Raw genomic sequence first — 24,108 nt, forward strand, 5'->3', positions numbered from 1 at the left:
CCCTGAACGTTGACTGCCAAGGCTGCAAAGTTTGAAGGCAGCTTCTGAGTGCTGGAGGAGAAGGCTTGGAACAGCCCTACTCCCCCTAAGCTTCCACTGTCACGCATTGCTGAAGATTCTGAACCCACGCCCTCACTTCACATTCACCATAGCATTGTTGCCTGAATGCCCTCTTCCTTTTTTCAACAATAGCCTGCCCTCCAGTTATATCAAAGTCAAGAAGGTGTGATATATTTGAGAAACATCATTATCCTATAGTGTGTTGCCAACACTCCTTAATAACCACAGGTATTGACGTCCCTTTATCACATCTCATCTGGACACTGGTAACACACTCTACTTGGGGCTGCCCTTGGAGACTATCAGGAGACTCCAGATGGCACAGTCTACAGAATGGAGGGCCAGCGTGAGCTTCAGTCACGTTGGCTGCATCAGTAACAGGTAATCCAGAATGAAAGGAATAACAAACCAGGATAAGCCTAATAAAAATGAGCAAACGGGGCCATGAGGCAATATTCATAATCAAGACCATCTGGAGAACTCCATGACAACACAAACTCTACAGTACAAAGCACATTTATTCAGGATTGTATTTCCAGTACAGCTTGAATCCACTTACAGTGCACTTCATTCCTAATACATTCTGGAGACTGAAGTTTGTAAGGATAGCTCTAAAATCTCCCAGATTCCCTAACAAACCACAGTCCCCAGACTGCATTGGGGGAATAGAAGTGCACTGAAAGTGAATTCAAGCTTTAGTGGTAATGCAGCCCAGCTCCTCTCCATGGGCACCAGCATGTATTAGTACAATTCAAACATGGGAAAGTGAACCTTACACCTTCAGACCTATGAGGCCCCAGTTGTGTGTCACGCAGTTCAGTTCACAGAATTCCTAGGGCCCAGTAGTCAGCTCCACCCTTCTTCTAATTATCTAGAACACGTGGCCTTGGCTCAAGTCTACATGCGTTTTGGCATTGTTTGAAGGTGAAATTAATAGAATGAGGTAGTGGCGTACTGTTTTGCCAAATCCCAATCCACTGGGCCTTGTAAACCAGTCCAATCAATCAGAGTTGCCAATAAGCCAAGTCACTGTCCAAAGTCAGGTTCCAGGTAGGTCAGTCCAATCTGTCAGGTTATCCAAATCAAAGTCCAAAGCCAAAATCCAGTCACAATCCAGTCTGATTCCCAATTCCATAAACCAAGTCAGTCAGCCAGTCTCCTCTCCTACCTCCAACCTGCACTCCTTCAAAACCCACCAACCTTTCTGCCTCAGGTGCTCCCTATACACCTGAGGGATCTCCTTATGCTCTAGTGGCTGCAGCTGTGCAGCACACCTCCAGCTACCACCTTGATCCTGCATTTACTCAGAGCAAGGGGCACTGTGGACACCACACCCTATCTCCTCGGTAATATCTTCCGCAATTCCAATACACTCCACCCCTTGGTGTCACAGTGGTTCCCTTGATCACTTGCTCTTTTTCTTGGGCCATCCACCCCTTGGTCTGCCTCATCTTTTCCATGCTGGTTGCTGAAGCTCCCATACAGTCCAATCCATCCTGGTGCCCATTTGCTATATCATGCCCCATCCCAGAGGGCAACCTATCAATCCCAGTGGTCCTGCAATTAAGTCCAGAGGCCATCCTATTAATTGCAGGCATGCTGGCTCCTCCACCTCCATCTGTTTCCCTCTCTAGGGCATCCCCAAAACTATGAAGCATTCCCATTCCATTTCTTGGGGAGTCTCTTTTAAACCCCCTTCCAGCAGCAAAGCCCATTTTATTCATCCTGCCAAGCCCCATTCTAGGAGGATAATGGCCCAAACTCTCCATGCCATGGAAAGGGCCTTCCATTCCTCCCATTTTGTTCATCCTAAAATCCAAGCCTTCCATACCCTTTGTTCCAGGTCCCAAGTTGCCTATCCCCAGGCCCTTGGTCAAGTGGTTTGCAATAATAGGTATCCCTCCTGGTCCCAGCCCCATACCAATGCCCCCAAGTCCATGAGGAAGCTGCTGGGGCCGCTCTGGAGGGAAGCAGTATCTGTTTGGTAAGGCTCGTTCATCCATCTTCACATGCATCTGTCTACCAAACAGCAACTGTCCGTTGAACATGGATATGGCCTGGACAGCTGCAATTACTTGCTCAAAAGTCACAGTGCCGATCCCTCGACTTCTGCCATCTTTGTCTTTAAAAATGTCTGCACGGACAACCACACCGGCCATGCTGAACACATCCTTCAGTTTCTTCCAGCCAACTTTGTACTTCAAATTGGCAACAAACACAGTGCTTCCCAATCTGCCAGCCTGAAAAGAGTCAAAGAGGCCCTCTTTGCTGCTCCTGCAACCCCACCCCTTTATCTCTAGTCCAGACCGGCACTTTAATTCAACCAGGCGTCCTGCCTGTGTCTTATACAGGCTCTCTGCAGCCTTTATATCTTTGTTGGCATTTGCAAAGGCCTTCACATATGTCAGATTTTTCTCTCTTTCAATGTGAATTAGCCCTTTTAACTTGGCAACTTCCTCTCTCAGAATTCTCTTCTCTACATCCTCCCCACCTGACCCCCTGAGCCTTTTCAGGGAAAGGATGCCATATTTAATGAGTCCTCCCATATACTGCACCATCTGGAAACTGGTCCAAAGAATGCTCAAAGTAGCCCAAACATTCCATAATAGGGCAGGAGCATTTGCTTTCCATACAGCAAGGTCCAGGGCCTCCCAGATCTGCCAGAGATCCATTTGCTTTGCTCTCTTTTTACACAAGGGGATACTAATTGCCTTGGGCTTGTGCCCCACTTCTGGTACCAATTGTTTTGCCAAATCCCAATCCACTGGGCCTTGTAAACCAGTCCAATCAATCAGAGTTGCCAATAAGCCAAGTCACTGTCCAAAGTCAGGTTCCAGGTAGGTCAGTCCAATCTGTCAGGTTATCCAAATCAAAGTCCAAAGCCAAAATCCAGTCACAATCCAGTCTGATTCCCAATTCCATAAACCAAGTCAGTCAGCCAGTCTCCTCTCCTACCTCCAACCTGCACTCCTTCAAAACCCACCAACCTTTCTGCCTCAGGTGCTCCCTATACACCTGAGGGATCTCCTTATGCTCTAGTGGCTGCAGCTGTGCAGCACACCTCCAGCTACCACCTTGATCCTGCATTTACTCAGAGCAAGGGGCACTGTGGACACCACACCCTATCTCCTCGGTAATATCTTCCGCAATTCCAATACACGTACCTAGCCCCTGTGCTTCCAGGGTCACAGGAAAATTTGGTGCCCTCCCATACAGTGAAATGGAATTTAATCAATCAATCAATCAAACATGAAAGCAAAAGAATAAAAACAAATTACAGCAGTGGCTTCTTAATTAAATACACAGTAGCTGACTGACCACAGAGAATTATATTCATTATTTATATATTATAATAAATGCACCTTCTATATATTATTTTTTATATTTATATATATATAATATATATAATTATATAGCAATAATTATATGCACCTTAGAATTATATTTGTTATTTATATATTCTAATAAAAATATTTATTGCATCAATCAAGCAAATTGAATGTTATAAAACTTCAGAAATGTATGAAGGTTGTATTCTTTGTGGTTGTATTATTAATGAACAGCTTGGCTGCAGAAGGCAAGAACTGCCACATCCAAATATCCAAACGCATAGATGAATTATTCTGTTTTAAAATGTAGTATGGACTTTAAAAAACAGTAAACATTAAAAATGTTCATCTTCTCTTAAAAATATACGTATTACTAATACACAGGCACCAAGAAATAGTAATAACAGTAATGGTGTTTACTGGCCCGCCTTATGGAAAACCTTGGAGAATGAATATGTAGCACTGAAGATTATCCAACCTTCAAAAGTCATATGGTGCCTTAACCAGTAGAGTCTGGATTAGAAAAGAACTAACTGCGGAATTTCCTATTCAAACTGGAGTCCATCAGGGTGATGTTCTCCACTGCTCTTCAATGCTGGCACTGATGCTATTATGGGAAAAGTCTTTGAGGGCCGACGTGGAATTCAGTATGACACAAATAATTTCCTTACTGACCTAATGTGTGCTGATGATAGTGCCATATTTGCCAATACAGATGAAGAAGCCACCAACATCCTTTATCACATTGCCCAGTCACATGGCCTAAAAATCAATACTGAAAAGACTAAAATCATGACCACAGATGGGTCAGAGGCCAAAGTCTATCCCCATAAAATTCAAATTGAACAAGTTAAAGAGTTCAAATACCTGGGCTCACTAGTGCAAGAACAGAAACTGGCATCCACTACTAAAATCCACAGTAGATTTGATCAAGCCACCACAGCTTTTGTATCACTGAAATAGTGTCTTTGGAGAAAGATCAACATCACCATTAAAACTAAAATGTGCCTATTCTGGACATTCTCCTTTATGGGTCAGAAACATGGACTATACTTAAACCAGACATCAACAAATTAGATGCATTGCAAATGTGTTGCTTGAGGAAGATGCATGGGATCTTCCGCCATGATTGCCATTGAAATGAAACCATTCGGATGTGGTGCGACCATCAACCAACGATCATGGAACAGATTCAAAAGCCCAGGCTCCGTGGGTTTGGCTGTGTTTGCAAAATGGATTCTATCCAGATTCCCAACAAACTTCTTTGGCGACAGTGACCAGACAGCTTGAGAATGGAGCAAAAGATGCCAAAGAAAACATGGCTAAAACATATAGAAGAAGATCTGAAGAACCAGCAACTGCCCATTGACACAGCTAGAATCATTGTCATGGATTGCAATGAATGGAAGCATGTTGTGATTAATACATTGAAATCTGAAGCACCTACAGCGGTGTATTGGCTCAGAAGGTGACCTGTTGTCCCAAATGCCAGCTAAAGGAATAGAAGAAGAAGAAGATGATGATGATGATGATGATGATGATGATTATGCATAGGACAACATACCAATTACATTCTCTCTTAAGTTTAACCCCTCCTCCCACAGGAAAGCATAAATCACTTACGAGATGATTACTGACTCCTGACAGCTACAGTTCCTCTACTCCCCCTTCCCCCCAAAACATCATAAATTACATGAAATAATCACCAATTCAATTTAAATAATTAATTGTTAAATCTCTGAAATGCAGCTCTTCAAAATTATGTTAGTAACAATCAAACATTAATGTGCAGGAGGGCAAACATCAAGATCATCCAACTCCCACCCCCGACAGCATGAGGCTGTTATGCAGCTACAAGAAGGCACTTGCAAGATGCTTGAATGACTTCTGCTGTGTTGGCAGCCGCTGATGCCTTTAAGGCTGAAGAAGCTCAACTTTTTATGACCCCCTGAGAGCTTCCATTTCTTTCTTGGGAGACGGCATCGGTGGATCTTGGGAAGTCTCGGAAAGACTGTTGGGCAGGTTGCAAACAGCACAAGTGCTAGGAATCAGCAGAAGCTGTAGCAGGTTGAAACAGTACAGACAGAGCAGCAGGTCACTCAGGAGACACTGCGAGGCACTGGGAAGGACGGGGACAGCAAATTGCAGGTCACTGAGCTGCAGGGATTTGCAAGGCAGTAGAGGTGAGAAGTGGAATGGAGCTGTCAGCAAGCTGTGGCAGAAACAATGCCGAAGATCAGCACTGGGAGAGGTCTGCCGGCCACCCCCCGTTGCCCCCCGGGAGCACATGTACCCGTGAACTCCCCCCAGGTACGCCACTGGCATGGAGTACAAATATAAGTCTGGAGCACAGGAGAGAAAAGAAAAAAAAGAGAAGAAAAATGGAAAATAAAAGCACATTTATTTCACTTAGGCTTTGTTTCAAAATCATCACAAAGTAATGATGGAAGATAACGAAAGCCAGTCCTTGGGTACTGATGCATTAGAAGAAGAAAAAGCAGAGGAGGAGGTAGAAGAAAAGAAATGCAGCAGCACTACTCTAAGTAAGGAAATGATCCCATTCTGATCAGTGTTTTCATTTAGCTTCAATCTTGCTCATGCTAAGTTAGAACTGACAATTAAAAACGTGTTTTAAAAATGTAGTAACATTTGGTTAGTGGGAAAATTTAGGAGGGGGGGGGGAGGACCAATCAGGCATCTTGCCGTGGGCCCAATGCCAGCACTCAGCCACCCCCCACCCCCGCCCAGCTTGGTAGAGTTTGATGTTTACTTTTCTTATCTTGGGTTATCTGTTACTTTTGTGGTCACCGCCATTTCAAAGTAGAACATGAGTCAACCAACATCTGATATAATCTAGGAAGATGATTGTTTTGTATTTTTTCTTCTAATTTTTAGATTTTTGTTTTAAATTTGTTGTACATATTATAGAAATTAAAAAAAAAATCTGACCCCTCCCCCTCAATAATGGGAAAATTGCCTCCATGATCCTTGAAGAAAGGGGATCATACTCTGCTGTCCTTAGCTGAACGGACCTTTAGTGGCTTGCTGCTTTTCCTGGCCCCACTCTTTTGGACTGCATAAGCGGAGAGGGAGTTTATTTTTAAATCAACCCTTCCTGCTGATATCAAATCATGTTTTCAAATAGCCCTGGCATGTTTGTTGTGCAATCCAGAACCTTGAAGGGGGAGGCACAGCACATTTCACAAACAAGGCCAACTTTATGCAGCTTCTCCTTCTCAGAGGGACTGACTGCACTCCCCAGCCCTGCTCTTGGGAGATTTGATACTGAGTTTTGTCATTTCTCAAAAAGAGCATTTAGTGCACTATTAGTGTGTTTTAATCTAATCTAATTTATATACACAAGCAACTATTTTGTGCAATCTAGTGGTGATTGAACGCTGGAGATCTAATGTAAACAATCATTTTTCAGAAGGTAGTCAATGGACCACTGGCATTAAAAGGAGTAAGTGATTGGAAGACCGGGGGGGGGGGGTTTGCAGGAAATTATAGGCCAGTCAGCTTGCTCGCCCTCTCACAACACTAGAATCAGGGGTTATCTAGTGAGACAGATTGGTGGGAGATTGAGGATGAACAAGAGGAAGCACTTCTGCACATAGAACCTTGTTCGTTTGTGTGATTCATTGCCACATGAAAGATGGGGTGATGGCCATGAAGTGGGGTGACTTCGAAAGGAGGCCGGACACATTCACAGACAGGTCTGTCAATGGCCAGTGGCCATCATGGCCCTGGGCGACCTCCAGGTTCTACATCTGCCTCTGAATCCCAGATGCAGGGAAGCAATGGTAGAACACAGTTTCCTTTCCCACTTGTGACTTCCCCAGAGGGATGGGGACAGAAGTAGAGAATGACACCCCTTGAGTGCAGGAGCCGTAACAGCGGAAAGCTCTGAGTTCCGCCAGAAATATGCTATTTACGGGTCCCAACATGTGCCAAGAAAAGACTCCACTTCTGGGGTGTTCTATGTGACAAAATTTATATTTTACTAAAATATCATTTTGCCACTTCATTGCTTACAGCAGTGGTTCTCAAACCGTGGGTCGGGACCCACTTGGTGGGTCGCGATCCGATTTCTGGTGGGTCGCGAGAAGCTTGGAAGATTGCAAAAGACCTAGGCGGCACCATTTTGGAAGTGGGCAAAGCCTGGGCATTGCCATTTTACGCTTCCCGGCATTGAGACGTAAGAGCGGCTCGCACATGTGCAAAGAAAGCAGCATGCCGCTTTTCCCCAGAAAGCGTGCTGCTGCCTTCCAGCTGGACCTCCCTCTGCACTTGCAGGCTTCCCTCAGGGGGGCCAACTGCGGAGTGCAGGCTTGGATTGCAGGCAAAGAAGGACCGGGAGAGACGTGGACGAGCCAGCCAGGCTTCTCCCCACCAACCTTTGTCAGCTTGGCTGCCTTGACGGGATGGGCTGCCTCGGGGTTGCAAGACAGAGCAGCCCCCCCCCCACAGCTGGACTGGGCTGGAGAGTGTAGGCGGAGACCTGAACACAGGGCTTGGGTGAGAGAGGCAGACCCCCGCGATCTCCCCTCTTGTGAGCCTGCCTTGAAAGCAGCATCGCTGCCGCCACCACCCCACCACCGATCTTGTCCTCTGCATCACAACCTCTCTCCCTCTCTGAAATCACCTGGAAGCCACGATCCTTTCCTGCCCTGGCTAGCACATCCTCTCTTTCTATCTTTACTGGGGTGAGGGGGGATCCCTGGTTGCTTGGCTGCCAAGAGAGCAGCCAGGAGTGGGGGGGGGAGAGGGAGGGAAAGCCTGGAATGTGGGGGGGAAGCACACAGGGAGAGTGCTGCTCCCCCAGCTGCTTCTCAGATGTGCACCCTTCCCCTCTTCTTACTTCTCTCTTAGGCTGCAATTCTGCCTACTCTTACCTGGGAGTAAGCCCCATTGCCAATAATGGGAGTCAATTCTGAGTAGACGTGCTTAGGCTTGAGGGAGATGAGGGGAAGCGTCCTGCTTATCTTCCTTCTGAGGGGGAGACGACTGTTTTTGTTTCCTTTATTTGCAAAAGCTCCAACTACTTTTTGCATTGAGGTGCATGAGGAGGGGCCACTTGTTTCTGGCTGGTGCTGAGCACAGCATCAACAGCCACATCAAGGTTTGTTAGTTTCAAGCGCAATACAAGAAGTAGCTTGAGGTTTTGAGATTTAACCCTTGCTAATTGGGTAAGAGGCATCTGCATCTTTTTAGACTGTGAGCCCTTTTAGGACAGGGAGCCATTTAGTTATTTGATTTTTCTCTGTAAACCGCTTTGTGAACTTTTAGTTGAAAAGCGGTATATAAATACCATTAATAAAAATTAATTAATAATTTTATAAATAAAGACAGAAATCAAAACAGTCGCAAATAAATACACAAATATTTAGTTCCAGATGTAGTTTTATTTTTTGCTTGATAGCAATGGTAGTGAGGGCAGGGAGAACTGGAAGAAGCTTCTGAGCTGGAATACTGTCTCTTGCCATTTACAGTTTGAGTTTCTAGGCAAGAACTTCCTGCTTGATGACATCACTTCCAGCTCTGACACCACAGTGATGTCACTTCCTGTTTGATGCCGTCATTTCTGGCAATGACATCACTTCCACGTTGCTAACATCACTGCTGGTGGGCCCCAGACAGATTGTCATTCTCAGAAGTGGGTCCTGGGCTAAAAAGGGTGAGAACTACTGGCCTGCAGTACACAGTGCTCCACAGAGTGTTATCTCAAAATGTGTTGGCACCACAAAATAACATTTTGGTGTATCTGCTCTCCTTTGGCTCCTGCAGGGTCACAGTTGCTCCAGCAAAGAGGAGGAAATGGTTTTCAAAGGATTAGAATTCCCACTGGAGTGGGAAAAAGCAAGAGGGTGGCACTATTTATCTATTTTTATTGAAGGAACTGATATTCCTGCCTTTCCCATGCCGAAGCAAATTCCCAAGGCAGTTCACAGACATAATCAAATGCACAGTGGTCCACGCGCCCTGTTTTTATAGGCCTGGTCTATATGTCACTAAATATACTGCAGGAAATACCTCCCCCCCCCCTTTGCCTTGCAGATTTCCTTGCATGCTGTACTCACACCTACACAGCACTGCGCTTCTGGGCAACCAGTGCATACATTCCACTACTATCAGCAAAAGTCTGCGTAAATTGTGTTGCGGTCAAGTCAGACCAGGTGATATCAAAGCCTGCCTCCCTCACTGCACTGTTGACCGTCTCCTGGTCCAGGTGGAGGCTGAAGAATCGATGCTGCCCAACCATGTAGAAGTTGTCTTTGAGAGCCGTCATCAAGACGAGGTGCCCCCCGGGCTTCACGAGAGAGCAGATGTTCTTTAAGGCCGAGCGGTAGGTGGGCAGGTCTTGGCAAGCTGCTTCCAGACAATAGAGAGAAGTCATGCAGCAGACCTGGGGCATCACGAGAGGAGCCAGGGGGTTGGCCTGGGTGACGTCACATTTCAGCACTTGACGGACGGTTCTCCTGACCTTCTCCTCCTTTTCTTCCCATTTCTCCCTGAGAAAATAAGAGGCTACATCAGAGCTGCCCACATGGGGTTGTTGCTTTTCTTCCCTGGGGGCTCCTTGTGTCATGATTAATGCCATGCCACGTGTGCAAGGCGAGGCTGTTTGCAAAGAACCATTTGGGTCTCCTTACGCGAATGCTCTGTGAAAGCCAACTTGTGGCCAACCAGCAGTCACCTTGTGACACCATTCCTCAGCAGGAGATCGAAAGTGAAATGGTGCATTAAACAACCAACCACCAGTTTGTCCTCTGTACCTGTCCCCCTCCAGCTCACACACGTATTTCACCACCGGGCTCCAGTCAAAAGCGCCCGGCTCCTTCTTCAGCCATCTCTGCATCTCCTCCCGGTTCTGGTCAGTGTAATCCGAGGCGATGATTTCACAGAAGGATTCGCAGGAGGAGAGGAACTGATGGATGGTGGGGCCACTTCCGATATCTAAGAGGGTGTCTCCTTTGATTCCGTCTAGGAGGTATCACGAGAACACACCAGTGCATAGCACATAAGGTGACATTTCTTGGACAACCACTTGCCCTTCCCTGAATTTCCAGAACTGCTGCTCTACTTCTTCCAGCACAGACTCATAGTGTTGTAAGCTCCTCCATGTTTAGTAAAGGAAAACAAACAAAACCCTTGGCTCTCTGCACATCGTAAACTAGCAGAGCAGGGAGAAACACTCCTCGGAGTGCTTGCTGACTCCTTGCAGGGTGTTTTTAGGTGAGAATGATGGTTCCAAAATATAAGTCTGCTCATACCTGCAATCACAAATGGTAGAATCCAAAATTTTATCCCTCCCCACACCCATACATTTAGCATCATGTATTAAACAGATTCTAGGACTTTTCTTTTTTTCCCCCCAGGGAACAGCACTACGGAGGGTGATGAGAAGCAAAGGACAACAGCCTGTCTTTAATGGAGGAGGGGCTTCAGTAGGTACAGTACAATTTATTATGTTTGCATGAGAAAAGCTGGAGCTGCTGTCACCCTCCCTCTGCCACCCAGTTACAAAAGAGGCACATCTCATTGGACAGTCCTTGATGCTCCTTTAATAATACTTTGATACTCCTCGCCGATAACTCAAATTTGACATGGAAAATGTGATGGGAGCTCATGGAATTGGATAAGCACTCCTCTAGATTAGGGCGTCCTTTAATTCAGAATTCAAACCCCTTCCTCTATTACAGTGATTTTCAACCTTTTTCGTCTCAAGGCACACTGACAAGGTGCTAAAATGGTCAAGGCACACCATCAGTTGCTGGAAAATTGACAAGGCACACCGTGCTGTTGGTGGGGAGCTCACATCCCCATTGGCCCTATTACCAAATGACCCTCCCCCAAAACTCTCGCGGCACACCTGCAGACCATTCACAGCACACCAGTGTGCCATGGCACAGTGGCTGAAAATGGCTGCTCTATTACATCCCAGTTGATGGGGCAGCATTGGGCTCCGAACTGACCCCCTGGTGGGCTCTCTCTGAACTCCCTTCCCTTCAGAAAGCTGAGCTCTCCATTCGGGGACCAGGAGAGGAAACAGATTTCTCCTGCAAACCTAGCAGGCTATGCTTGCTTACGTAACGTCCTTCTTTTCTTCTTTGGAAATTCCTTCTCTCTCATCCAGTCACAAATCAATCCACAACAGAGATACTCACCCAAAGTAAAAGCCTTGTGAAGATTTTTCAGAGCGAACTTTAGAATGTTGCACTCCTCCTGGTTGCCAGAGCTAAAGGAGAAGTACATTTTTAAGTAATCTTTTGGAACAAACAACTGGTTGTAAACCTCTTTCCCAGTAAAGCTCCCCTCCATGGTGCCTCTGAGCCTGAGAGCGTTTCCAAAAACCCCTCTGCTCCCTTTCAGGCTGGAATGTTCCTTTGCCCACTCTTTTGCACTCCAAAGGCCCTCCCCAAGCAGTCCCTCCCCTTTCACTGCTTACGGTTTGACACTAAACTACCGGGAGTCACTGGAGGGATTTGCTACTCACTACTGTTAAGACATCCTGCAACTTCTGGGAGCTGCCCAGGATCCAATTTCCCATTGAGTGCCAGCTGACTTTACAGCTTCCAAAAATTCTGTGGAGTGCAAGGGGGGGGGGGGAGAATGAGCTTTGAATCACTTTGCCTTTTTATGCTCAGTGCTGTATTTACTGCATTGTTGGAGCGCAACAGCATGCATGCCATGAGAACGAAAGTGCCAGACCTGGACCACACAGACTATTGGGAGTGACTCCTGGGGGTGCTGAGGAAACACAAACACTGGAGTTAGGCATGAATTAAAAACACGAAACCACCTGTCTTGATTATGCTCCTCCCTCGTGTGGTTCCCTTATTGAACTCTTTGACACTTCCAAAGAAACAGAAACTGTCTTGCAGCAGATCGCTGTGCTTCTAAAGGCCCAAACCCGTGGCACCCTCTGTCACGGGGTGGGGCAAGTGCCTTTCCCCTTAAGATGGATTAAGTTGGGTGTTTGCTGCCCAGGTGTAGTGTATTAGTAATTGACAGAATAAAACCTGGGCGTGGGTGCCTGAAAAAACACACAGCAGGAGGAAGGGAGCTGGGGGTTTACAGCTTTTTTGGAGCAATCTGAAGCTCCCTTAAAGTTACAATAAAAATCTGTTGCATGAAAATTGAGTGCAATAATTAACCAAGGACATGTATGTTAATAGGACCTGGTGCTTGAAGTAAGCAAATAGAAAACATTGCCCTTGGGGGTTGGTGGAGGATGGTGTAGGTGGAGGAGGGTTAAATCCTGGTTGACTTGGGAATCTCCCCTGGTCCTTCCCTACCCCAAGGATGATGTTTGTGACATGGTGGCAGCCAGGGTTCTTAAGTGCCTGACATGGTGAATAGTGGTGGATTCTGTTAAGTGTCTGGTATGGTAATTATGTAGTGGTGGGTACCTCCAGTGGTGAATTGTTAGGTGGGTGTGGTGAGTCACTGGTGTTTGGTGATGCACACTTATACTTAACAGAAGGAATAGAGATGTTGGTCACCTGAAATAGAACTGGGTGGTGCTAACCAATGATACATGGTCCTTGGTCAATTTGCACTGGTTAACATGCATTTGCAGTAGCTATTTTTTGTTTTGTGTAGTGAGGAATGCAACAAGAGATTAAGACAGATAAGGGAGCTGCTGAAGTAGTTCCAGAAGCGGTGTAGCCTCCTGTCAGTGATCAGGAGTTGTTGTGGAATTTTCCTACACCCAAAACAGAGTGCTTGGAGTTTTGTCTGTCCCAGAAGCAAGAGGGTGGTGTAATGATGTCGGCCGTGGACAGTTTGATGCCTACTACTAGTTTGCGAGGGTCAGAGGCCAGAGTACAAATTCTGAGGCAGATATTGAAAAATCAAATTCAAATGCTAGTCCAGTGGCGAAAATTTGCCAAAGCTACTTTCCCACAGTTGCAATGGCAAGAAAGAGAGATGGAACCAATTAATGACATATTGGAGTTACCAAAAGTGGCATCTGGAATGGATGTGTCTGATTCTGCAAATGAGCCAACCAGTGAAGCAGGGGGAATCAGAACCAGTGAAGAAGCTGCATGCCATGGAATTGGCAAAGGAGAGAATAGTCTATAGTCTATTAGACTATACCAAATGTTGGCAACCGAGTGCAGTTTTTACAGAAAAGATGGCAAGTCTGCCTGAGATGCAACTGGAATTTGACTATAAGAACTTTTACAAAAACAGAATGGTTGCTTCTAAGATCCAAGTTGTGGCCCAAGAAAACACAAGTGAAAGTGGGAAGGAGGCTTCCAGGAAAGAAGAAGTTAAACAGATTGTGCTGGGTGCAGGAGAGAAAGAGTCTGTGAAAGTGACTGCAGTTGTTGAGCCATTAGCATTCTCTTCTAATTCTGCTACGCACAAAGACACCTCTCAAGGGCTCAGTGAGTTAAAGGAGATAGAGAAGTGTATTCCAACTGCTTGTTTGTCTCTTGTAAAGCAAGTTGTGGAAGATCTATTCCAGGACACTGATGATTTGTCTGAACTTTCCTTAACACAATCTGAAGCAAAAGACTCCTCAGAAGAATTGTTTTCAGGTGTGGATGGTCCATTGGAGTCTGTTTCGTGGCAAACTGAAGTAAAAGCCTTTTCAAGAGAACTGTTCCCTTACAGCAGGGGTGCTCAAACTTTCAACTTTAGGGATCCTGGACCTTTAAAATCATGTAGGAGAGATAATTTCAGCAGGTGCAGCTTGTCATCTGTGGGATGACAAGCTGCACCTGCTGAAATTCTCTCTTCTATACACTTGTTAAAGGTCCAGCATCCCTAAAGTTGAAAGTTTGAGCACCCCTGCCTTACAGTTATGAAATGACTGAACCTGTATTATTGCCAGAAGGACTGAGATCTGCTGAACTAGCCCAAGAGGCAGTTGGAGGATGGGAGGGTGTACCTTCATGTCCAGAGAGTGGGAGTAAAGTTTTTCAAGACCATAAAGTCCAGGACATTGCTTTCCCAGCTAAAGCATTGAACAGGCTAAATAAGGGAGAATTAGGGACTCTACAGTTCTCAATGCAAATGGGAAAGCAGTCTCTAACCCCTGTAGTTCATCTGTGTAAAGCAGTGTTGGAATGTTTAAAAATACCTGTGCTCTCCCCAGTAATCGGGAGATGTGTGTGTCAGATGTTAAATTGCAAGTACCATCATGAAATTATAAAGGGTGAAGCAGTGTCTTTAAAAGATCTTTTACCTGGCAGAAATTTTTCTGTTCCCAAACTTTCTTTACAGCTACAAAGCTATTTGTGTACATTTTGGGTTTGGTTCCAGCAAGTGCACCCTATGGGAGCTGTGTGTATGTTGATTTTCTTGCTCCAGTTGGACTATGAGTTTTGCAGAAGCTTTTTGGCTGCAGTGATTTCGATTCAATGGAAGATGTCTGGAACTGACAGCCTTGCTCATGGTGGAATATTGAAGAAGGAAGAAACTTGTGTTATACAATCTGCTTTCTGTAACCCCAAATATTGGTTATATTTTTGTAAAGGAAAAGTTGTGGAGGGATTTTTGTTCCTTTATGGGGTACCTGTAAGATCTGTATCAATAATAACTACAGTACACCATTTTCTTTTAGGCACCCATTTTCAGATCCAGAGTGATCATAGTCCTCTTCAGATTAAGGTGGTCTTAGATTTTACAAGATTATTCATTTTCTATTTCCCATATTCAGGGAGTTTTAAATTCTGTGGCTGATTCATTGTCACGGAGATGGGGTCCACAAGATGTTGTTTGACAGTCCTAGTATAGGCATAGTGCGGGCACTGTGTCTTACAGGATACCAAAATGTTTTATGGGTTTAAGTTTAATGTAGATCTCATTCCGTTGGTTGGAATACTTCTGGTTTTGGTTGGAATCTCTTCCAACTTGGGAGGGGCATGTCACAGGGTGGGGCAAGTGCCTTTCCCTTTAAGATGGATTAAGTTGGGTATTTGCTGCCCAGTTGTAGTGCATCAGTAATTTAGAGAATAAAACCTGGGCGTGGGTGCCTGAAAATACACACACAGGAGGAAGGGAGCTGAGGGTTAATATCTTTTATACTGAAAATGCTGAGAGACCTGCATGATGGTAATTTTAGCCTCTTTTTAGTTTCTGGTTTTTAGCTACTGTAATGCATGTAAATATGTCTTTTGGAGTAATGGAAACTCCCTTAAAATAAAAATCTTTTACATGAAAAATTGGGTGCAATTATTGACCAAGGAATTGTATGTTAATAGGACCTGGGGCTTGGAGTAAGCTAAATAAAAAAACATTGCTCTTGGGGGTTTGTGTAGGATGGTGTAGGTGGAGGAGGGTTAAATCCTGGTTGACTTGGGAATCTCCCCTGGTCCTTCCCTACCCCAAGGGTGATGTTTGTGACACCCTCCACACTGCCAGAAGGGGTGTTCCAGAAGCAGGGTTTGCATAAGGCCTTCATCAATGGGGAGGCCACGGAGGCATTGCAAGCAGCAGAAGAATCTGGAGTGGCCGCTGCTGCCTGCAGAGTAGTGGAAGTGGGTGGGTGGGGAGGTGATGAAACTGGACATGGAGCACAACTGAACTTCATCCCTGGACAGAAGGGTTTCAACCACGTGGAGGGCATCTGGCACTGTGGGGCTAAACAAGCTGCAAGAGGGAGGGGACTCCATAACCTGGGGCTGCAACCGAGAAGGCCCTGCCATGTGACCTCCCCCCCTTTTCTGCATGTCTGGATTGTCATTCTGCTCACGATTTGCTTGAGTTTTACTTTTCTGCATAGCACCTGGTGAGTCCAGGCTCTCCAGAACATTGCCATACCAAACACTGAATTATCTCCGTATTTGCATTGGCTGCTTCAGGGTTTGTGAAGAAGGGCCTTCAAACAGGGCAACTGGAGAGGATTCATTCATCTATGACTGGGGTGTGAAATGATAACACAGCACTAGAGGAGCATCTTATAAGAACATCAGAACAGCCCCACTGGATCAGGCCATAGGCCCATCTAGTCCAGCTTCCTGTATCTCACAGCGGCCCACCAAATGCCCCAGGGAGCACACCAGATTACAAGTGACCTCATCCTGGTGCCCTCCCTTGCATCTGGCATTCTGATATATAGACCATTGCTAAAATCAGGAGAGGCAGACTTTCTAAAATGGGAAAGTTGCACATACCCATCATGACTTGTGTGCTGTGGTGAGGCTCCCTGGAAAATTTAGTGCCTTGCATCCCCACTAGCTCTCTTTTGCACCTTTTCCATTTCCACTATGTCCTTTTTATGTGAGCAGTGAGGTGGCTAAGTTTGCAGATGACACCAAACTTTTCAGAGTGGTGAAGACCAGAAGCGATTCTGAGGAGCTCCAGAAGGATCTCTCCAGACTGGCAGAATGGGCAGCAAAATGGCAGATGCGCTTCAATGTCAGTAAGTGTAAAGTCATGCACATTGGGGCAAAAAATCAAAACTTCACATATAGGCTGATGGGTTCTGAGCTGTCTGTGACAGATCAGGAGAGAGATCTTGGGGTGGTGGTGGACAGGTCGATAAACGTGTCGATCCCATGTGCGGCGGCAGTGAAGAAGGCCAATTCTATGCTGGGGATCATTAGAAAAGGTATTGAGAACAAAACGGCTAATATTATAATGCCGTTGTACAAATCGATGGTAAGGCCACACCTGGAGTATTGTGTCCAGTTCTGATTGCCACATATCAAAAAGGACATAGTGGAAATGGAAAAGGTGCAAAAGAGAGTGACTAGGATGATTACTGGGCTGGGGCACCTTCCCTATGAGGAAAGGCTACGGTGTTTGGGCCTCTTCAGCCTAGAAAAGAGGCGCCTGAGGGGGGACATGATTGAGACATACAAAATTATGCACGGGAAGGATAAAGTGGATAGAGATGCTCTTTACACTCTCACATAACACCAGAACCAGGGGACATCCACTAAAATTGAGTGTTGGGCGGGTTAGGACAGACAAAAGAAAATATTTCTTTACTCAGTGTGTGGTTGGTCTGTGGAACTCCTTGCCACAGGATGTGGTGACGGCATCTGGCCTGGACGCCTTTAAAAGGGGATTGGACAGGTTTCTGGAGGAAAAATCCATTACAGGTTACAAGCCGTGATGTGTCTGTGCTACCTCCTGATTTTAGAAATGGGCTATGTCAGATGCAAGGGAGGGCACCAGGATGCAGGTCTCTTGTTATCTGGTGTGCTCCCTGGGGCATTTGGTGGGCCGCTGTGAGATACAGGAAGCTGGACTAGATGGGCCTATGGCCTGATCCAGTGGGGCTGTTCTTATGTTCTTAAACTACAATTCCCAGGAGGCCTTGCAGGTCTCTTGTTGTCTGGTGTGCTCCCTGGGGCATTTGGTGGGCTGCTGTGAGATACAGGAAGCTGGACTAGATGGGCCTATGGCCTGATCCAGTGGGGCTGTTCTTATGTTCTTAACTACAATTCCCAGGAGGCCTTGCAGGTCTCTTGTTATCTGGTGTGCTCCCTGGGGCATTTGGTGGGCTGCTGTGAGATACAGTAAGCTGGACTAGATGGGCCTATGGCCTGATCCAGTGGGGCTGTTCTTATGTTCTTAAACTACAATTCCCAGGAGGCCTTGCAGGTCTTCTTGTTGTCTGGTGTGCTACCTGGGGCATTTGGTGGGCCGCTGTGAGATACAGGAAGCTGGACTAGATGGGCCTATGGCCTGATCCAGTGGGGCTGTTCTTATGTTCTTAACTACAATTCCCAGGAGGCCTTGCAGGTCTCTTGTTATCTGGTGTGCTCCCTGGGGCATTTGGTGGGCCGCTGTGAGATACAGGAAGCTGGACTAGATGGGCCTATGGCCTCATCCAGTGGGGCTGTTCTTATGTTCTTAACTACAATTCCCAGGAGGCCTTGCAGGTCTCTTGTTGTCTGGTGTGCTCCCTGGGGCATTTGGTGGGCCACTGTGAGATACAGGAAGCTGGACTAGATGTGCCTATGGCCTGATCCAGTGGGGCTGTTCTTATGTTCTTAAACTACAATTCCCAGGAGGCCTTGCAGGTCTCTTGTTATCTGGTGTGCTCCCTGGGGCATTTGGTGGGCCGCTGAGAGATACAGGAAGCTGGACTAGATGGGCCTATGGCCTGATCCAGTGGGGCTGTTCTTATGTTCTTAAACTACAATTCCCAGGAGGCCTTGCAGGTCTCTTGTTGTCTGGTGTGCTCCCTGGGGCATTTGGTGGGCTGCTGTGAGATACAGGAAGCTGGACTAGATGGGCCTATGGCCTGATCCAGTGGGGCTGTTCTTAACTACAATTCCCAGGAGGCCTTGCAGGTCTCTTGTTATCTGGTGTGCTCCCTGGGGCATTTGGTGGGCCGCTGTGAGATACAGGAAGCTGGACTAGATGGGCCTATGGCCTGATCCAGTGGGGCTGTTCTTATGTTCTTAACTACAATTCCCAGGAGGCCTTGCAGGTCTCTTGTTATCTGGTGTGCTCCCTGGGGCATTTGGTGGGCTGCTGTGAGATACAGTAAGCTGGACTAGATGGGCCTATGGCCTGATCCAGTGGGGCTGTTCTTATATTCTTAAACTACAATTCCCAGGAGGCCTTGCAGGTCTTCTTGTTGTCTGGTGTGCTACCTGGGGCATTTGGTGGGCCGCTGTGAGATACAGGAAGCTGGACTAGATGGGCCTATGGCCTGATCCAGTGGGGCTGTTCTTATGTTCTTAACTACAATTCCCAGGAGGCCTTGCAGGTCTCTTGTTATCTGGTGTGCTCCCTGGGGCATTTGGTGGGCCGCTGTGAGATACAGGAAGCTGGACTAGATGTGCCTATAGCCTGATCCAGTGGGGCTGTTCTTATGTTCTTAAACTACAATTCCCAGGAGGCCTTGCAGGTCTCTTGTTATCTGGTGTGCTCCCTGGGGCATTTGGTGGGCCGCTGAGAGATACAGGAAGCTGGACTAGATGGGCCTATGGCCTCATCCAGTGGGGCTGTTCTTATATCCGACCATGCAGAAGTTGTTTTTGAGAGCCGTCATCAAGACGAGGTGCCCCCCGGGCTTCACGAGAGAGTAGATGTTCTTTAAGGCCGAGCGGTAGGTGGGCAGATCTTGGCAAGCTGCTTCCAGACAATAGAGAGAAGTCACGCAGCAGACCTGGGGCACTACGAGGGGAGCCAGGGGGTTGGCTTGGGTGACATCACATTTCAGCACTTGACGGACGGTTCTCCTGACCTTCTCATCCTTTTCTTCCCATTTCTCCCTGAGGAAAATAAAAGGCTACATCAGAGCTGCCCACATGGGGTTGTTGCTTTTCTTTCCTGGGGGCTCCTTGTGTCATGATTAATGCCATGCCACGTGTGCAAGGCGAGGCTGTTTGCAAAGAACCATTTGGGTCTCCTTACGCGAATGCTCTGTGAAAGCCAACTTGTGGCCAACTAGCAGTCACCTTGTGACACCATTCCTCAGCAGGAGATCGAAAGTGAAATGGTGCATTAAACAACCAACCACCAGTTTGTCCTCTGTACCTGTCCCCCTCCAGCTCACACACGTATTTCACCACCGGGCTCCAGTCGAAAGCATCCGGATCCTTCTTCAGCCATCTCTCCATCTCCTCCCAGTTCTGGTCGGTGTAATCCGAGGCGATGATCTCTCGGAAGGATTCGCAGGCGGAGAGGAACTGGTAGATGGTGGGGCCGCTTCCGATATCTAGCAGGGTGTCTCCTTTCATTCCATCTGGGAGGTATCACAAGAACCCACTGGTGCATCTCACATCAAGACAACATTTCTTGGACAACCAGTGATACATTGTGCATTCCAGACTCTCAGCATCGCTTATAAAAATGCCCTTAGTTTGGTTTCAGGAACTACTGCTTTATTTCATCTGCCAGTTTTGTTCAGATGGCAGAGGCAGTCCAGCAACACATGAAACAGGTGACAGAATCCGAGACTGCACTGATTTAGACCCCAGACCCATGCTCATAGTGTTGATTGCTTACCCAGGATGGGGGGGGGGGACCCACTGCATATAGTAAACTAGTATAGTGTTTCTCAAACTGTGAGTCAGTACTCACTTGGTGGATTGGGATGCATGAGTCCCACAGAGCCTCCTAGGAAAATGTGTGTGATGGAAAGGTCAGGATACTCCTTGCCTCAAGCCCTGAAGCTATTCAGAAATCAGAGAGCTGCTATCTGCAGTTTGAAAGTTTGCGTTGATATAGGGAAATAAAAGTCTGAGCATTCTTTTTCAGGGTGTGTTTTTCCCCATGTTCATCAATGACAGGTAGTGGGGGCAGGTGAAGGCTGGGTCAGAGAACTAACTGCACAGTCCTGTCCCTGCTGCATGGCTACCACTGCATCTAGCAGCTCTGCCAAGGCCATTGGAAATCCCCTTCCCCTGGGGTAAGCCCTAGACCCCACAATGGAACTTCTCTAGTCTGGGCCGGCTATTTGCCAATGCAGACTTGAGAGCCTCTGTCAGGCTTTTCAGCCCAACACATCGGATATGGCGGAGCAGAGCTCTGCCGGTTCCATCCCACTTCTGGGTGAGTTCCTTCCCCTGCTCCGTACTTCCTCCTCCTGTTCCTTCCACTCCCCGTCTTTTTCCACCCCAAAAATAATCACCTCCAGTCAATGCTGCAGGAGTGCCAGCCGGCCCTCCGTGCGGTGTGAGGCTCAGCCCTGACTAGTGCTGGCCAAGATAGCGGCCCCTCCTCTCTGGGTGCCGCAATCCTGCCTCACAGTACGTTTACGACACCCAGCACCAGTGCTGGAGTTCAGTGCTGGCACTGAGTTTGCTTAGCATTGGGCCCTAAGCCCCTCAAGCCTTCACTGGAGCGTCATTGGAGCTGCCTCACTATGGAAAAAGGATCAAGGTGTTTTTTCCCTCTTCTGCAATAAATAAATAAAAGATTACTTGCAAATAAAGTATTTCTTTCTAGATCAGTGCTTCCCAAACTTTTTAGCACGGGGACCCACTTCTTAAAATAACCATCTATCATGACCCACTAGATAAAGGGATCTAAAATAAATTAATTAATTGGTGCCCTGTGCTCCCGAGACTGCTAGAGACCTTACATATAGTATGTGTGTACAGACATTTTCCCTAGAAACTGAGTTCAAGGACTGTTTCCCCAAACCTTTGCAGTCATTCCAGGATACTCAGAAGGCTGAACTAGAGAGCAAGATGTGCAGTTAGAGACTTCCAGGTCAGGCAAAAAGTTGAAACTGGGTTTACACTTGATCTACGGCACGTCCATTACTAGAGAAAATTAAAAAAAATGTGACATTTAATTTGGAGATATGAAGATTACCTCATCCCACAGGTTGGCTTTCCAACTAACAATTTTTTATCTAAAAACTGGGCAAGACTGCTTGCAAAGTGTTTTTTTAATGTTTCAAAAACTTTTCCTGACCCATCAAAAATTAGTTCATGACCCACTGATGGGTCCTCACCCACAGTCTGGGAAATACTGCTCTAGATCATCCTTTTTTAAAGTCTCCTAAAGCTGGGTGGGTTTGTTAGCGTGTCATTTTAAAAGGTCCCGGCCAGTGCTGAAGTGTTTGAGTACCACTGAACTCACAGATAAGGGAGAAACTGGTGTCCTTGCTGACTGGCTCCAGGGTGTTTTTAAGTGGAGATGCACCATATGAATCTGCACAGACCTGCAATCTCAAAAGGTACAATCTATTAAAGGCAATTGTGTCTTCAATAGAGGAGGGGGGCTGAGCACCCTCTGGAATAGGGTGCCCTTTAAGTCTGAATCCAAACTCCCCCCTCTGTTCCATTCCAAAGTGATGGGGGGGCAGGAGAGGAAGCATCAGGCTCAGAATTGCCCTTGTGTTGGGCTCTCTGAACTCCCTTCCCACAAGAATCACTGCAGAGAGGAAGGAAAACCACGCGCTCCCATTCTAGCACCTTGCAGGCGTACATAATTTCTTCTTTCTCGTCCAGGAATACACAGAGTAATCAACAACAGAGATACTCACCCAGAGTAAAAGCCTTGTGAAGACTTTTCAGATTGAACTTTAAAACATTGCTCTCCTCCTGATTGCCAGAGCTAAAGGAATAGTACATTTTTAAGTAATCTTTTGGAGCAAAATGCTGCCTGTAAACATCTTTCCCAGTGAAGTTCCCCTCCATGGTGCCTCTGAGCCTGCAAGTTCTCCAAAAAGCCCTCTGCTCCCTTCCCGGCTGGAATATTATGTTCCTTTGCCCAACTCCAAGGGCCCCACCCCAAACTGTCCCTCCCCCTCCACTGCTATTGGTTTGATATTCAGTGATGAGTAGTCCTTGGAGGGATCTGCTGTTTCAAGATTTGCTATTACTGTCAAGAAATCCTGCAACTTCTGGGGCCTGCCCAGGGTCCAATGTCACGTTGGGTGCCAGCTGACTTTGCAGCTTCCAGAGATTCTGTGAAGGGCAGGCACCTGGCCTGGGGGGAAAGGATGGGCTTTGATGGACACTAGATGGGCCTGTGGCCTGATCCAGTGGGGCTGTTCTTATGTTCTTATATGCTCAGCCTGAACTCTTTTTGCTAACACTTTCTTACACTTTCCGTAATTATTTGATTAAATTGTTAAGATTAAATTATTAATTAATTTAATTGTACTGATTAATTGTAATAATTTAATGCAATTTAAAGAGTGGTGGTGTGCCAGAACCCATTTTAGTGCCTTATCATTATGCCTTGAGCTTAAAAAGGTTGGAAATATAGCCAGCAACCATTCTAAATGTGATGATGGTTTTAATTTTATCTTTGGGTATGTTATAGTAATTCCAGAAAGCGGACTCTAAAGTTTCTGAAGCATTTACAAATCTGTTACCTATGCCCAGATTTTGCCTAAAAACAAAAGCAATCTATAAAGAAAGAAAAACAGCACATGTTAGTCAATACGAAAGTCCTACGTCTTGCAAATAGGCCTGTCTTTTGCAGACAATTTTATTTGTGTTTTTAAGTGCAGGAATGAACAAACGAATTACCGTATTTTTCGCTCCATAAGACACACCTGACCATAAAATGCACCTAGTTTTTAGAAGAGGAAAACAGGAAAAAAATATTCTGAACCAAATAGTGTAATAAAATATTTAATAAACTATAATAACATTTGAACCATGTAAAGTGAACAGCAGTCAACAGTGGCATTAAGAACCATTATCACTGTCATTAACAAATGGAGAGACTTAAAGGTTTGAGTACTCTAGTTTTCTGGAAACCCCAAGAACTCATCATCGCTAGAGTCAGAATTTATGAAGCTCACAAAAGCAGGTGCACACAAATAGGGGATCACATTATCTTTCTGCTACAATGATGTTCTGCCAAATTCCAATCCACTGGGCCTCGTGCCCGCTTAAGGCTGATTAGTTTTCCTTGTGCAACTCACCAGTGCAGCAAGGAAAAGTGAGTCCAGTTCCAGTCCACAGATGCCAAGTAAATCAGTCCCATCAATCAGAGTTGCCAAATCAGAGCCAATAAGCCAAATTACAGTCCAAGGTCAGGCTCCAGGTAGGTCAGTCAAATCCATCAGGGTATCCAAGTCCAGTCACAATCCACAGTCAGATTCCAAATTCACTAAACCCAGTCAGTCTCCTCTCCTACCTCCAACCTGCACTCCTTCAAAACCCACAAACCCTTTCTGCCTCTGGTACTCCTTATATCCCTGAGGGCCCTATTGCCTTCCAGTGGCTGCAGCTGTGCAGCACACTCTGCTGGATGCCCAGGCCTTTCCCTTAAAGGGGCCACTGCTGACACCACATCTACCTCCTCGCCAGTTCTTCCGTGATTCCAA

The 24,108-nt window shown here is 46.4% G+C and overlaps 3 protein-coding genes across 3 annotated transcripts in view; 1 reads left to right on the top strand and 2 right to left on the bottom strand.

Moving 5' to 3' along the window:
- Nucleotides 1-5,307: 5,307 nt before the first annotated feature.
- Nucleotides 5,308-24,108, top strand: part of LOC136662198 (indolethylamine N-methyltransferase-like) — a 28,339-nt gene continuing 9,538 nt past the window's right edge. Inside the window, exon 1 of the mRNA XM_066639315.1 lies at nucleotides 5,308-5,932. Coding sequence (XP_066495412.1) covers nucleotides 5,913-5,932 — 20 coding nt within the window. The 5' untranslated portion in view covers nucleotides 5,308-5,912. The remainder of the gene's footprint in view (nucleotides 5,933-24,108) is intronic.
- On the bottom strand, nucleotides 9,435-11,755 carry LOC136662195 (nicotinamide N-methyltransferase-like). Its single transcript, XM_066639313.1, has 3 exons — nucleotides 11,558-11,755; nucleotides 10,166-10,373; nucleotides 9,435-9,901 (listed from the first exon to the last, which is right to left on the bottom strand). The coding sequence occupies exons 1-3, from the start codon at nucleotides 11,709-11,711 to the stop codon at nucleotides 9,472-9,474; spliced, it is 792 nt and encodes a 263-aa protein (XP_066495410.1). The 5' UTR covers nucleotides 11,712-11,755; the 3' UTR covers nucleotides 9,435-9,471.
- LOC136662186 (nicotinamide N-methyltransferase-like) lies at nucleotides 19,300-22,468 on the bottom strand. The gene is made up of 3 exons (XM_066639292.1): nucleotides 22,309-22,468; nucleotides 19,848-20,055; nucleotides 19,300-19,582 (listed from the first exon to the last, which is right to left on the bottom strand). Exons 1-3 carry the CDS (start codon nucleotides 22,460-22,462, stop codon nucleotides 19,300-19,302), a joined length of 645 nt encoding a protein of 214 aa, XP_066495389.1. The 5' UTR covers nucleotides 22,463-22,468.

This window comes from Tiliqua scincoides, chromosome 11 (assembly GCF_035046505.1).
Source record: "Tiliqua scincoides isolate rTilSci1 chromosome 11, rTilSci1.hap2, whole genome shotgun sequence".
Lineage (NCBI taxonomy): Eukaryota > Metazoa > Chordata > Lepidosauria > Squamata > Scincidae > Tiliqua > Tiliqua scincoides.